General features: G+C 25.0%; 1 protein-coding gene across 1 annotated transcript; it reads left to right on the top strand.

The window, feature by feature from the left end:
* Positions 1-1,895: 1,895 nt before the first annotated feature.
* On the top strand, positions 1,896-7,750 carry LOC112732856 (1-aminocyclopropane-1-carboxylate synthase). Its single transcript, XM_025781666.2, has 4 exons — positions 1,896-2,250; positions 2,457-2,588; positions 3,037-3,197; positions 6,351-7,750. The coding sequence occupies exons 1-4, from the start codon at positions 2,080-2,082 to the stop codon at positions 7,396-7,398; spliced, it is 1,512 nt and encodes a 503-aa protein (XP_025637451.1). The 5' UTR covers positions 1,896-2,079; the 3' UTR covers positions 7,399-7,750.
* The last annotated feature ends 7,446 nt before the right edge of the window (positions 7,751-15,196 follow it).

Here is a 15,196-nt window from a genome sequence, read left to right as displayed (position 1 = left end):
TCATAATTACAAAAGATATAGTTCACCATCTGCAAATTAAACCATTCATAATTTTGCCTATTATTTCTTTTGGCATTACCATCATCAACAGCAAAAAGTGAAATCAAAATTAAACTGATCCATATAATTCTATCTACAATCTATATACATTTTTAAAAGGTTATCATTAAATCCATAAATACTTAAAAAAATTGGAATTAGATCCATATATATATTACCAGTATTTAAAGGAAAAGAAAATTTCTAGGTATATATATATTTGTAATGATTTTCGGAAAATGAATATTTGGTTAAAAAATGAAAGAAGTATTTATTGAATTAAGTTTAAATTTAAAGGAAAAGAAAATTTCTAGGTAACTAAGGACAATTTGCTTACAAATTAGAACAATTTGTATGGATTATATAAAAAATGAAAGAAGTATTTATTGAATTAAGTTTAAATTTAATTTTTAATAAAAATATAGACAAGAGACAACTATAGTGATCCTTCACCAATGCATTATTTATTAAAACTTTTAAAATTCTTAAAGGACTGATTAATAGTATTTATTTAACAAAATAGGTTATAAATGATTTAAAACTATAAGTTTTCTAAAGCTACAAATTATCCAATTAGGTATAATAGTTAACTCTTACATCAACTACTTGAATAATGAATAATGAATAGTCAATTATCATATATGAATTTCTTTATCTATCTTTTCTTTTTTAGTGTCCTTTTATGGTAGCATTTTCCATAATCTCTTAAAAGCACATGTATTTTTTTAAAGAAATTTTGGCAGAACAATAATGCCTCCTATATATTTTGTTGAATACACAAATTATAATACCTAACACACGCTTACTACATATATATAGCTACTTTTATTATAGTAACATTACTAACACAAAAAGTAAGTTAATTTAAAATTTTACCGCTGTCAAAATCAAGCGTTTAATTGTTAACAAATAATAAAAAATAAAAATAAAAATATTGGACAAGAGAAGAATTATTATTTCGTCAATGAAAATTGATCCTATATATTTTTTAATTTTCATTTTTTAATTAATTAATATTCATTGATATATAATTAATCAATTATGGTAGATGTGCATTCAAGTTAATCACTAAAATTAGACACTAGTATAAAATATATATTAAAATTTATGATATATGAACACTGGCACACAAATATCGAACACAACCCGCCATAGGACACGCGAATTTAAAATTTTTACAAAATATGGGAATACAGCATATATATAAAATATAAAGTATTTTTTAGTGTTTTTTTAATTATATAAAATATTTAAAATATTTTTTATTTTAATAATTAATAATATATAATATTTCTAATAAACTTGTTTTAAGAATATATGTTAAGAATAAAGATAGACTTATTGACACGTGATAGTATTTACTATTTAGGTGTGTTTAAATATGTTCAAAAAAAATATTTTTTTTATTAAGATATAGTTAGACATAAAAAACACACGTATCAAACGACTGTCGATGAGTATTGTATCCAAAATGATCAAAAAATATCCGTACTTTATAAATTAAAATATAAATATACCTTAAAAATAAAATAAATAATATATATTTATACATAAATATATTAATAATTAATTTAATTTATTTTCTTTCGATAATTTTAGCGCTCTTTCCACACGTGATGAGACTCATGCGAATACACGCAAGCAATTTGCATTTGACCAACACAAGTACACATCATCATGCTTATTAATATTCCTTCTTTTTTATTTCTTCTCAGTCTTCATAAGTTTTGAAGTTCGATATAGACTTTTCCTCCTTCAAGCTTCTAACTAGTTTATTTTTTTTATTATTTCAATATAAACCCACATATCCATTATTCTCTTCCTATAAATATCACACATTCTCTTCCATTTTCCTTACACTCTTGCATGTTTTCTAAGCTCTAATAACAAATTCCACACACACAAATAAAAGCCTTTTGCTACTACATACTATCTAGCTACTCATAAAATACTAGTGTGTGATCACCTTAATTATACCTTATATTATTATATTATAAACCTTAGATTTTTCATTTTAATTCCAATAACTTAACACTCAACATGGTGGGTTTGAGTTCTAAGAGCTATGAGCTTCTATCAAAGATTGCAACAAATGAGAAACATGGAGAGAACTCTCCTTACTTTGATGGATGGAAAGCTTATGATAGAGATCCATATCACCCTACAAGAAACCCTCAAGGTGTTATTCAAATGGGTCTTGCTGAAAATCAGGTACATATATATATACATATTTATAATTTTTATATATAATTAGCATAATTGCATGTATTTATATTAATTATTGTTTCACAAGATAATGTGAAATTATTACAGATATATATTTGATAATTATTTTTTTTTTGTTTTATGGTCATATATATATATATTGTAAAATTAAAACATTATTTATTTTATATATGTTCCTTTTTTTTGTTTAGCTATGCTTTGATCTCATTGAAGAGTGGTTAAAGAAGAATCCCAAGGCTTCCATTTGCACTCCTGAAGGACTTCATCAATTCAGAGATATTGCCAACTTTCAAGACTATCATGGATTACCACAGTTCACAAGTGTAAGGGAAAAAAAGGATAATAATTGATAATTAATTCACAAATAATAATTTTATTACTTTGTCGGTCCCTATAATTTTACTGAATTTTTTATTAGATTCTTATACTATATCAAATTTTGTACTAAGTCTTTACTGTGATAAAAATGTTAGAATTAACAGAATATTCTGTTAAATTATATAAAATATTCAATCAAGTGTTAGGCATATTCATTTTGTTTAACAAAATATTCCGTTAATTCTAATATTTTTGTCACATTAGTAACTTAATTACAAAATCTGATATGATATAAGTAAAAAAAATATATAAAAATTTAATTAAAAATTTAGTAAAATTATAGATATCGATTGAGAGAATAATTAAATTTTTATTAATTAGTATAATGTTGATAATATATAATAATGAAATGGATTTGCTAATTAATTATGAAAATGATATTAATGTGTTCAGGCTGTGGCAAAGTTTATGTCAAAAGTGAGAGGTGGTAGGGTCAAGTTTGATCCAAACCGTATATTGATGAGTGGAGGGGCAACAGGTGCAAATGAATTAATCATGTTCTGCTTAGCTGATCCTGGAGATGCTTTTCTTGTTCCTACCCCTTATTATGCAGCGTATGTACCCTCTTTCTTTTTCATACATTTATTTATATATTTCATTTCATATATCATTCAATGAATGTTACTATGTCACTACTACATCAAATGTTTAAAGTGGAAAGGAAAAAAGCACCTATATATAAAGTTTAATAACCATATACTGGGTTTTGATTCTGGATAGTTTAGGTAAATTTAAATAGTCAAATTCGACTCTGAAATTAAATCGATAAATTTGTAAAAATTTACGGTTTAATTTTAGAGTCGAATAATTTTATCTGTTAATTTTAATATTTTTTATATAATTTATAAGAGTTTAATTCTAATGTACTGTTAACGTAAATAAATTATTTTTTATATTAATAACGTAAAAAATCATCTACTCAATTTATAAAACCAAGATTATATTTTTAAAACATTTTGTAACAATATATAAATTTACTATAATATTCTCAACATACACTTTAATTTATAAAAGCAAGATTTTTATTTCTACTAAACGTGTTAACTAGTTCTATGGTTAAGAACAGTGACGGATCCAGAAAATTTTAGTAGTGGGGGCAAAATTTATATAACATTATAATTATTTATAATAAAAATAATATATGTATATAAAAAATTAAATATTAAATTATTTATTAATTATTATATATCTGTGTATAAATATGTATTGTTTAACTTATTTTTAATGTGTATTTTATATTTTAATATATATTTTATACAAATAATTATTTTTTATGTATATATAACATAATTATTGTTATGATTATATTTTATTATTGTAAAATATGATTAGCCTTCAAAATATCTAATATATAAATTACAATACTAAAATAGTAATTTAAATAATAATATATAATTTAAATTTCTATTATTTTAGGTTTTATATTTTAAAAAATTAAATAATTTTTCTGTTAACTACCATCAAAATTTCTCTCTTTTTATATATATTACTAAATAATTATTTAAAAATTCACTTCCTAACACAATTAGAAATCGACTCTTATTTATATTTATAGTTAAAAAAGTTCTTTCAATTAATACAGTTGTTATGAAAAAATTAAAGCTAATTTAAAAATAAGATAAATAATATTCTTTTAAGTTGATTTTTAAAAAAGAACACTAATTTCGTTTAAATTTGAGAATTGATCATTCTAAGTTTTAACGAATTTCTAATATAAAATTTTTAAATTGACGATTAAGTACCAAAAATTGAGTAAAAATTTATTGTGGGGTCAAATTTAATAATCTAATGGGGGCAAATAAATATTATTATCATATACTACTCAAAAAAATTCCAAATTGTAGTGGGGGCGCTTGCCCCACAACAATGTATGTAGAACCGTCCCTGGTTAAGAATCATGCTAAAAATTAAAAGAAAGAAATGGTTTTAATTTGTTTACGAAAATAAATCCAGCATATAGACCGGTACGAAAAGTAATCTTGAATACGTTACCAAAATAAAGTTCCTAAGAGTAGTATATGGTTTTGATTCCATTAGAACACTGTAGAAGATTATTAATTTAGAATTTTAGCTTATTATTATTATTATTATATTATTATGATGTTATTCTATGGTGCCACGTTTGAAATTTCAGTGATGAAAATCTATGAGACGTGTTTCTGTATTTATTTATTATTTTTTTGTCATTGCAACTCGCAAACACCAAATTGGATAATATTAAAGCTTCCGTTCGTATCAATCAAAATCATGCATGTCAAACTAGAAATCACTAAAATAATTGGCTCATTATTTAAACTTCCATTCTTCTTCTTAATTAATTTTTTTTTCGGTTGCTTAATTTATTAAGAGTTCTAATGTTGTTATTAATTACTACATGAACTTACTTTTTTCCTAACTAGGTTATGATGTGTCAACCCTAAAATTTAGGATTTAAAATTTAAAAGAATATTAACTTCAAACATGACTAAATAAGTTAGGTCAATCAATCTCATTCTGAAATATATTAGACCTACCTACCACCAAATTAATAGTAATAATAACAATAATAATTTTAAAAAAATTTAAGTATATTAATATATTAGTATTTTAGTCATTTTTAATCGTCGATCTTAATTATATATTATATAATTTTTTTATAATTAAGATTAACGATTAAAAATTACTAAAATACCGGTATATTAATATATTTAAATTTTTTTTTAATAATTTTATATATATAATATATTATATAAACATTATGGTACTACTAGTGTTATTAGTCAACGAGCATGTTTCATTAGTCAACATGTGTTAATCCAAGTTAATTAGACACTTCATTACTCAAAACTAATTCGATAGTAACCATGTTATATATTATTCTGTCTTTATTTCTTTCATATTTTGAAAAACTGAAACCGTATGAAAACGTCATTGTACGGTCACCTTATATTTTCAACAGGAACGTCATCACATAACCAAATAATTTTACACACACAGCTGTATATTTTGGAAAAAAAAATTCATATTATTTAATTATTTTATTAATAACAAGTTTCTTCACACATTGATAGCGAAGTTATTATCATATTTAATAGTGATAATAATTAATAAACACAATCATGTATGTTCAACTTTTTTGGTAATGTTTTCCAAATTATTATTATTCTATTTTAATTTAATTATTAATTTTTATAACTATATGCAGAAAGTTCAATTACCTCTCCTTCCTCTTACAAATCTTTCAGTGGGGCCCATTTTCGCATAAACGTTGACTAATTTGTTTACAGATTTGACTAAATTAGTTGAGTAATTAGGCATGATATCATGATACATGACACGAATAAGAAGTAGCAAAAATTAATTTATACTATATCCTATCATCACCAATGTTTCATCACGCAATGTTCAGTGATTAAATAAATAATAAAAGAATATTTTGATAGTTATATTAATAATATATTATGTATTTTAATTTTTTTTAAGAGAAATGTTAGGACCAGCAATTTTAGTATTTTGTAATTATTAATTGGTTATTAATAGTGTTTTTAATAGTGTGAGATTACATCTAATGGTGAGAAATCACTCACTTTTATTTTGATGGTTAAATGCTAGCCAAAAAACATAAAAATTACTGCTCCTAGACTTTTTTTTTAATATATTTAACGAAATATTTTTTTATTGTTTCCCTAACATTACTGATATTAAAATATTTTGATATTTAATTACAGATATCCGCGGGATTTGTGTTGGCGAACCGGATTACGGTTGATTCCGGTTCATTGTGATAGCTCCAACAATTTCAAGATCACAAGAGAAGCTCTTGAATCATCATACAAAAAAGCCAAAGATGATAACATCAATGTGAAGGGTTTGATCATAACAAACCCTTCAAACCCTTTGGGAACATCTTTAGACCGTGACACATTGAAGAGCCTAGTGAATTTCACCAATGATAACAACATACATTTGGTGTGTGATGAAATCTATTCAGCCACGGTTTTTGATTCCCCACGGTTTGTAAGTGTTGCCGAAATCATTGAAGAAATGGATGACTCATCATGCAAAAAAGAACTTATTCACATAGTTTATAGCCTATCCAAGGATATGGGATTCCCCGGATTTAGGGTTGGGATAGTTTATTCGTACAACGATATAGTCGTGAATTGCGGTCGCAAAATGTCGAGTTTCGGATTAGTCTCTTCCCAGACTCAACATATGCTGGCCGCAATGCTTTCAGACGACGAATTTGTGGATAATTTTCTTAAGGAAAGTTCTAGAAGATTGGCGAAACGGCACGAATACTTCTCAAAGGGGCTAGAAGAAGTTAACATCAAGAGGTTTCCGAGCAATGCCGGATTATTCTATTGGATGAATCTGAGTTCATTGTTGAAAGAACAAAGCTTTGAAGCCGAAATGGCGCTATGGCGCGTGATCATCAACGAAGTGAAGCTCAATGTTTCTCCGGGATCATCTTTCAATTGCTTGGAACCAGGTTGGTTTAGGGTTTGTTTTGCAAACATGGATGATGAAACGGTTGAAGTTGCACTGAATAGAATAAGAGCATTTGTGATTGGGAAAGAGAAAACAACAAAGAATAATAATAGGGCAAAGAAAAACAACAACGTTGTTGAAGTGAAAAAACGTTGGCAACAGAATCTTAGGTTAAGTTTCTCTTCATCAAGATTGTTGGATCATCATGAAACTGTTATGTCACCTCACATTTTGTCTCCACATTCACCAATTCCAGCTTCATCACCACTTGTTCAAGCAACATAATCATTATCATGTGGTTCATCAATTTCAACTTAACCAATAATGAAGAGTAGTAGCATCATGTCTATCTAATTATTATTATTATTATTATTATTTAATCAAGGGAAAAAAATAATGTTGTTGGTTTGAAATTAAGGTTTGTGTTTTTGGTTAAGAATTAGGTATCATCATCATATATATGATTTTGTTTTTTTTTTAATTTAATTTTTGAGCTTTAAAATGCTCTAGAGGGTATAATAACTATAAGATATTGTTAGTTGAGAGGAGTATTGGGTTGTCCTATGTATACAAACAACTAACTGTGGTTTGTATGTACAATTGATTGATGAAGTGTATGACATGATTTTATATATTATATTAATTATTTTATGTTTACAATATATATATATATATATATATATATATATATATATATATATATATATATAATTCTAATATATTTATGCTTACGGTAGTTACAATAGTTATATAAAATCATATTTTTTTAATATTTTGATAATATTTTTTTTTTTGCAATTCTTTTTAAAAAGTGCTATTAAATAATAAAAAATATTATTTTAATTTAATTTTAATAATATTTTTTAAAATATCATAACTACTGTAAATACCGTAGTATAAACATACTATATATAATGCACCATTTATATACTCTAAATTTTAAACCCTAAAGTTTCAACTAGCACTTTTATATGAGTTTAATTAGAGAGTTCTTCTAGTTAATTTTATTCAATTTTTTAATTTTAAATTTTAAAATTTAAATTCTAATTTTAAATCATAAACGTTAAATTTTTTAAAAAATTAAAATAAAAAATATATGGTTTTACAGTAAAAAATTAGACTATGTTATTTAATTGAAAACTAATTTTTTATATATATTTATTCTTATTAATCATTGAAGAAGAAAAACAAGTAAAACTTGTGCCCTTATAAAATGTATATATTATAAATTATTTTTATTATTTGTGCCAACTCATATCTTGATTATAATAGATATCTACACTTGAACAGTTTGGATACTTCAACTTACGCTCAGATATGAAATTTTGTTGTCTTTGGAGTTTGATATTATGAAAGTCCATTAACCCATGCGGTTATTTCCTTTAATTTTGATGAGGACATTTGCGAAACCAAAAAGGAAAATGTCAGAATCTGGTAAAAGTTTATCATGAAAGAAGATACCCAAATTTATATGCAATGCTTATTGGGTTAGTTATAGAGTTTGACGATTGTTTGAATTGATAAAAATTTGCCAATTTTATGTGACATCATGCATGTGCATGTGTGTGCGTGGCATGAATACTTCAATTCCATGGAACATGACAAGGAACACAACAATGATATTAGGTTCATGGCTTGCCAAGTAGCTTCATATATTCTTATATATATAATAATGATAATGACTAACCAATCTATATAGAAAATTCCAGGTCATTCTTTTGATCCTTAGCTTGTGAAATGTATATATATGATATTTTTTTGTTACGGTATTCTCTAATTTGAGAGGTGAAAAACTAATTTGTCGCAAATCTGAACTCTATTTAAAAGTTTGTTGTTGGTCAATAAATTACTATTCAAGACAAAATTTGAACTCTTTAATTCTTATTTAAGCTGATGAGTAAGTTGACCATTCGACCAACTCAAGTTAGTTGTATATATATATGATATTAATATAGTATATGATGTCGTGAAGATCGATGAGCATATCTCAAAAATTATTTTTAATATGGAAATGGAGATAGTGTTTTGGTTGAATATTGATATTTGAAGTGTATTACAGTATTGTGGAACTCATTCAACATGCCCCCACGTGTTGCACCACGCCCTCACGTGTTGGCCAATACGCTGTCACGTGTCCAACACACCCCCACGTGTTGGTCAGAATGCTGACACGTGTCCAATACGCCCCCACGTGTTGCACCACGTCCCCTACGTGTTGACTTTTTACCTACAAATCCACCCATATGTAATTATACCAAATAATCCCATTTCCTAAAAAAACACCAATATTTTTTCCATATAAAAAAAATCAGCCTGCATATGTACTCATTATTCCATCCAATAGTATATTCTCGATCTCTACACTAATAAAACCCTACTTTATTTGTTCCTAGCTTATGGTTATGGGACTCATAATTTGATCTGTATGTTAATGTATCATTAATCTATTTTTAATTTTTTATCAACAATGATTGACTCAAGCTCAAACATTGAGAAGATAATTATTCTCGATGATTAATTTCACACACATATATAGTAATGTCTAAATATGTATATATTATTTTGCAATATCACTAGATCTGACAAATTAAAAAATAATTTATCATATAAATTTTATTTAAAAATTTATTATTAATTAATAAATTTTTATATATACAAATGAGATTTTAAATTTTTAATATTTATTTTAGTAAACGATTAAGATAATCACTCATTGAAAATCATTGATATTCATTGGGAATCTTTGGTCTCCTCTGGCCTGATGTTTGGTAGATATTGTATTAAATTATCTAAAAATTTAAACTAATCATTAGCCTAACTCAAATTGATTACATTTAGATGCATTAGATACTAAAGACTAAAAAAAACTTTGTAGACCTTTTATAAGTAAAATTAAAGAAATGAGAATTTAATTAATATGAATTGTAATTGCATATGTAGTAACATATTAATTAGGAACTATTTCAAATAGCTATCAAATCTCATCATATATATATATATATATATATATATATATATATATATATATATATATATATATATATATATATATTTACGGTATTTCCCAACCCGACAGGTCAAGGACTAATCCGCCGCGGTACTGAGCTCCATTTAAAGGTTTGCCGCTGGCCAATGGGTTGCTGCATGCACAAGGCGGGATTCGAATCCCCGACACTTGCTTAAGCGGACTAGTGAGCTAACCACTAAACCAACCCAACTTGGTTATCTCATCATATATATTTAAACCACTTTTTATTTCATTATCTTTGTTCTAATTATTATTATATCTATTAGAGATATAATTATTTATACGTCTCTTCCTATCAATTTATTAAAATTTTGGTAGAAATAATTTTATAATCTAAATATTTGAAATTTTATTATTGTTTTCTCAAAAAAAAAAACATAAAATAGATAAAAAAATAATAAAATTTATGCAAACTTAACAAAAAGAAATTTTTCATGTATTTCTTTCTATCAACTTAAATTTCTAAGATAAATAATTTCGTAACCAAATCCTTTATATTTCTCTCTAGATTTTTAAATGACTAACCAAACAATAATAAAAAAAGAAAGAATAGAGAAGAGGAGTTATTATACATCAAAATCAAATCATCAAACCTAATTAATAATAAGGCCTTCCTTTTTAAGAACTTCAAGTATATCTAAACCTATAACTATTATTAGAGTATACACACACTGTTTGTTCTTCGGCTACAAACACAGATTTCCATTTTTGTAGTAATTAAAAACTAAGTGATTGCATGAGCCATGTGCTATTGAAAATTCCGGGGTGATCAAGGAATTCCAATTATAGTGTAGTGTGTTACAATATATATGATCAATCTTTCTTTGGCTTTCTATGTTTATTAGGTAGCATGTGAATTGTGGATTGCAACAACAAGGTTCACTACTTGATTATTCTTCCTACAAAATGAAGGGGGACATAGGTGGGACCCACATCCCACATGGACACATTTTTCTGTGTTTCCATTGGGTTACATGTATATCCAAATTCAACTATTCTCTTATGTCAATCAAACCGACTCTTAACACGTATACAGTTATGTGATAATTCACATTCATATGAATCTAGGGTTTTCTAGAACAATATCATTCTGTACTTTTAAATGAATTGTATTTTTTTATATATTTAGAAAAAATAAATAAATTTCTACTCTTTTATCATAAAAAAATAAAATTTTTATTTAATTAAAATATGTGTTATTTATGTGTAAATGTGGATATTCCGATGTATAGCTCGTTTTGCTGTCGTTCGAATTAGTTTTCTTAGAATAAGAGTGTAAAACGTCGTCTTTCAGTAATAAAGGTATTGTTGGATACCTGCAAAGGAATTCTAACACTCAAATAAGTAAGAGTATGTGAGTGTTCAAAGTAAAATGGAATGAATTGTGTACCTGTGACTGTATGAGTCACCTGTGTATATTAAATTACTTTTAGGCCGTTATTCGTATATTTGTTACTAATTTTGATAGAATCTTTTGTTGGTGACTCGATATTTAAGACTTTAACGGTTTGAGTGTGGAGAGATTTGCAAAAAAATTATCTTATTTTACTGATTCTGATTCTAAAATTGTTGGTGTAGGTAGATTTTAGAGTAACCAATCATATGTCTATTTCTGATTTTTGTAGATAAGAAGTACATAAATTTTTTTAACAATTTGATACGGAAGAATTATTAAGACTATACATCAAGATATTCAAGAGAACAAAATTTAAGAACCTCATCAATGATCTGTAGAAACAGATTTTTGGTTTTTACTGATTTCTATTTCACTAACTGTTTGCCATGCTAATAATAATGTCATTCACATAACACAAAAAATAGAGATAACAGAATGAACTAGTATTGTGTTTAATAAATAAAGATGTGTCAGATTTGGTGTTGTGAAAATCAAAAGAGTGTAGAGTAGTACTAAATTTAATAAAGAAAAAGTATAAAATACCAACATATTATCTGTCAATTTATTGTCAATAATGATTAATTATTATATTTTAAATACATATATAAAGAGACACCTCTAAAAAATATATTTATAAAGACATTTTTATTAAACACAGCTATAAAAAATACATTTTTATTAAATATATTCACAAAAATACTTTTATTAAACACAATTATAGATAAGAATTGACAGATGTTGACAGAAATATTGTTGATAACGTAACAGAATTGTTTAATAAATTATTGTCTAAGACTTGTTTCAATCGATAAATGGATTTATGCCGTTTGCAAATATAGTTAGAATGAATTTGTTCAAATATATTTAATTAAATTATTTAACCATTTATAATATATATCATTTTTACGTAAAAATATCATCGTTAAAGTAGTCAACTTGATGCTAAGTGACAAACAAAATGTGAAGCCGATTGTTCCAATCTGTTAGGAGCATGACATGTATATTTTGGGAGCTTTTCTTTCCGTTTGGGACATCTTTAATTTGTTCTTCTATTACATATATATACTACTATTCCTTGACTTTAATAAATTATATCTCCACAAAAATTGTTAGCTAGTGCTATTGCATGCGTATGAGTTGAACTTCAGCTATGCTTCATTGGGTAATATATTATATAACCTTTATTCAAATGATTGATATAATAAGTCTCATTTAATGGACTCATTTATTTATATTAAAAAAACGTGTTCTAATTTAGTATTTATTTATAGAGCAATGCTAGGGGGACAGCAACTTTTGTAATTGTTAGCCATCAACTAACCATCAATGATGATTTGATGGTGTGAGATTGGTATGAGATTTCATCCAATGGCTCACATTTCTCTGCTGGTTACATGCTGGCCAAAATTCAATAGAATTGCTGGCCCCTAGACTTTCTCTTATTTATATACTATTAAGTTGATAAAAAAAGATTTTTTAATAATTTTTTTTATTTTTTTAATGTGTTTAATAAATTTTTAGTAATAAAAATAAAAATATTAAAAAAATAAAAGTTATAATTTACATATTTTTTAATTTTTTTAAAAAGATGTTTTTTCACATAATAAATAAATAAATAATATTTTTATATAGTTATATCTAAATATTAATAAATAAAATTTTTTTGTATGAGTTCTAAATATAAAATTATTTTTATTTTTTATTAAATCTTTTAAAAAAAATAACTTAAATTTTTTTTTTAAAAGTTGATCAAAATAAGTCCTTATTCGGTATAGGATAATCCTACTAAATAATTAAATTCTGATTATTAGTACAGTTGTGATCATTTATTGATTTTTGATGTGTCAAGAAATTATATTTATCCTAAAAACTTGAATTAATAGATAAAGTCACATGTATATATATAATAGCTATATTTTAATGGAATTTACAATAGCCCGCGGCCCAATATAATATAAATTCTGAATAATCTAATAACCAAGTCATTATTAGATAATAACAAAATCGTTAGGTACTAATCAAAGTCAGCAATGCTACACATTTTGCATAAGGTATAACAAAAATAGAAAACGAAAAAGAGAGAAACAGAAAATAACGTAATGATGGCATAAGTTAGTGAATGATTAATTATTCATTCATAAATAACTTACGGATTCTGCTAGAGAGATAATAGACTATTTGTATAATGTATACAATGAATTATTGAGTTATAAAATGAAGATCTCTCATACTATCTAGAATAACTATTCGAGTATTATTTTGGAATTTATACTCAAAAAAAATAACACTAATAATTATATCTCTAATACTCCATAAACCTTTATTATACACATATAAACATTCCATTAACTCTTCATACTTTCCCATAACTTAATAAACTGCTTCTTATTATTATAGGGCTTCTCTTTAATACTATTTGGAGACATATAAGTAATAACAATTCTATTAGATAATGCACACTCAAATTAATTATTAAAATATTTATTAATATAAGATATATAATAAAATATAAAATATATATTAAAAATAAATTAAAATATATATATATATTTATATACAAATATATAATAATTAATTTTAGTAATATTTTTAAAATAATAATTAACTCATAAACAATTGATTATTAGAAAAATAATACTTAGAATAAGTTTTCGTGCAATTTTAACCATTACCAATGTTTTGTAAAAGTTTAAATTGTTAGATAAAGATATATAATTAATTTTATATCTAATGCTGCTAACTTCATCTATAATTAATTTGCTTTTTTTTTTAATTTTTGTTCTCATATATATATATACCAAGTTATTCGTCAATGTGAAAATATTAAATTTGTTATTAATTCGTAGTAATTTATGGATTTAATTAATATCAGTGCTTTAAGTGATTTATTATATAAGTTAAAAAAAAACATTACCCTTAATTTGATTTTCTAGTTAAATTATTTTTCAAAGCCTAGTATTTAAAAAAAAATGTTATCTTTTTTTCTACCCAGTTTTTTTTTGGAAACCATTCCCTTATTGTATGGCCCAAAAAGACCCAAGAGAAGGCCCAAATAACTACAACTCGAAACATATATTTATCATTTAGTATTTTTTTTTTCTTTTCTAAATAATTATTTTCTTTATTATACATATATAAATTTTCCCGTGATAATCAATTCACATCAGAAGAATCATTATTCTACAATAATGTAAATATATACACCTCTAAAAAGTTCCGATTCTTATATATATGATGGAATTTAAATTCGAATCCAAATTCCAAAATAACATCATGATCCATGCAGAGTGGAAAATTGTGCAATCTAAACTGTTGACACAAACAACAATATTGTTGGGATGCTACACATGCAACATTGTTAAGGATAAGAATCCTACGTGTCTTTGGTTATTGTTGACGTGTGTATGAAATACTAAGTACTTAGTTGCATTTCTATCTTGCACGTATATTCAACGATGACAATGCAACTTCCATTTCAAGACTAATACATACTTATGTAGTTACATGATTTCCTTAAAATCTACTAATTAAAAAGAATAACAATCAAATCCACATAGAATATAGAACATTTATTTCAATCTGGAGCAGTAAAGAGAAAAAAAAAATTTAAACGGTTCCTCAAAATTAATTCGAAAAATAACGAGATCTTTAATAAAAAA

Source organism: Arachis hypogaea, chromosome 2 (assembly GCF_003086295.3).
Source record: "Arachis hypogaea cultivar Tifrunner chromosome 2, arahy.Tifrunner.gnm2.J5K5, whole genome shotgun sequence".
Taxonomy (NCBI): domain Eukaryota; kingdom Viridiplantae; phylum Streptophyta; class Magnoliopsida; order Fabales; family Fabaceae; genus Arachis; species Arachis hypogaea.
Note: the sequence above shows the minus strand (reverse complement) of the source record. Positions and strands in the feature narration are given on the sequence as shown.

Coding starts and splice junctions, on each gene's coding strand:
- LOC112732856 (XM_025781666.2), top strand. CDS start 2,080: ATGGTGGGTTTGAGTTCTAAGAGCTATGAGCTTCTATCAAAGATTGCA. Junction 2,589..3,036: donor GATTACCACAGTTCACAAGT/GTAAGGGAAAAA, acceptor TAATGTGTTCAG/GCTGTGGCAAAGTTTATGTC. Junction 3,198..6,350: donor CCTACCCCTTATTATGCAGC/GTATGTACCCTC, acceptor ATTTAATTACAG/ATATCCGCGGGATTTGTGTT.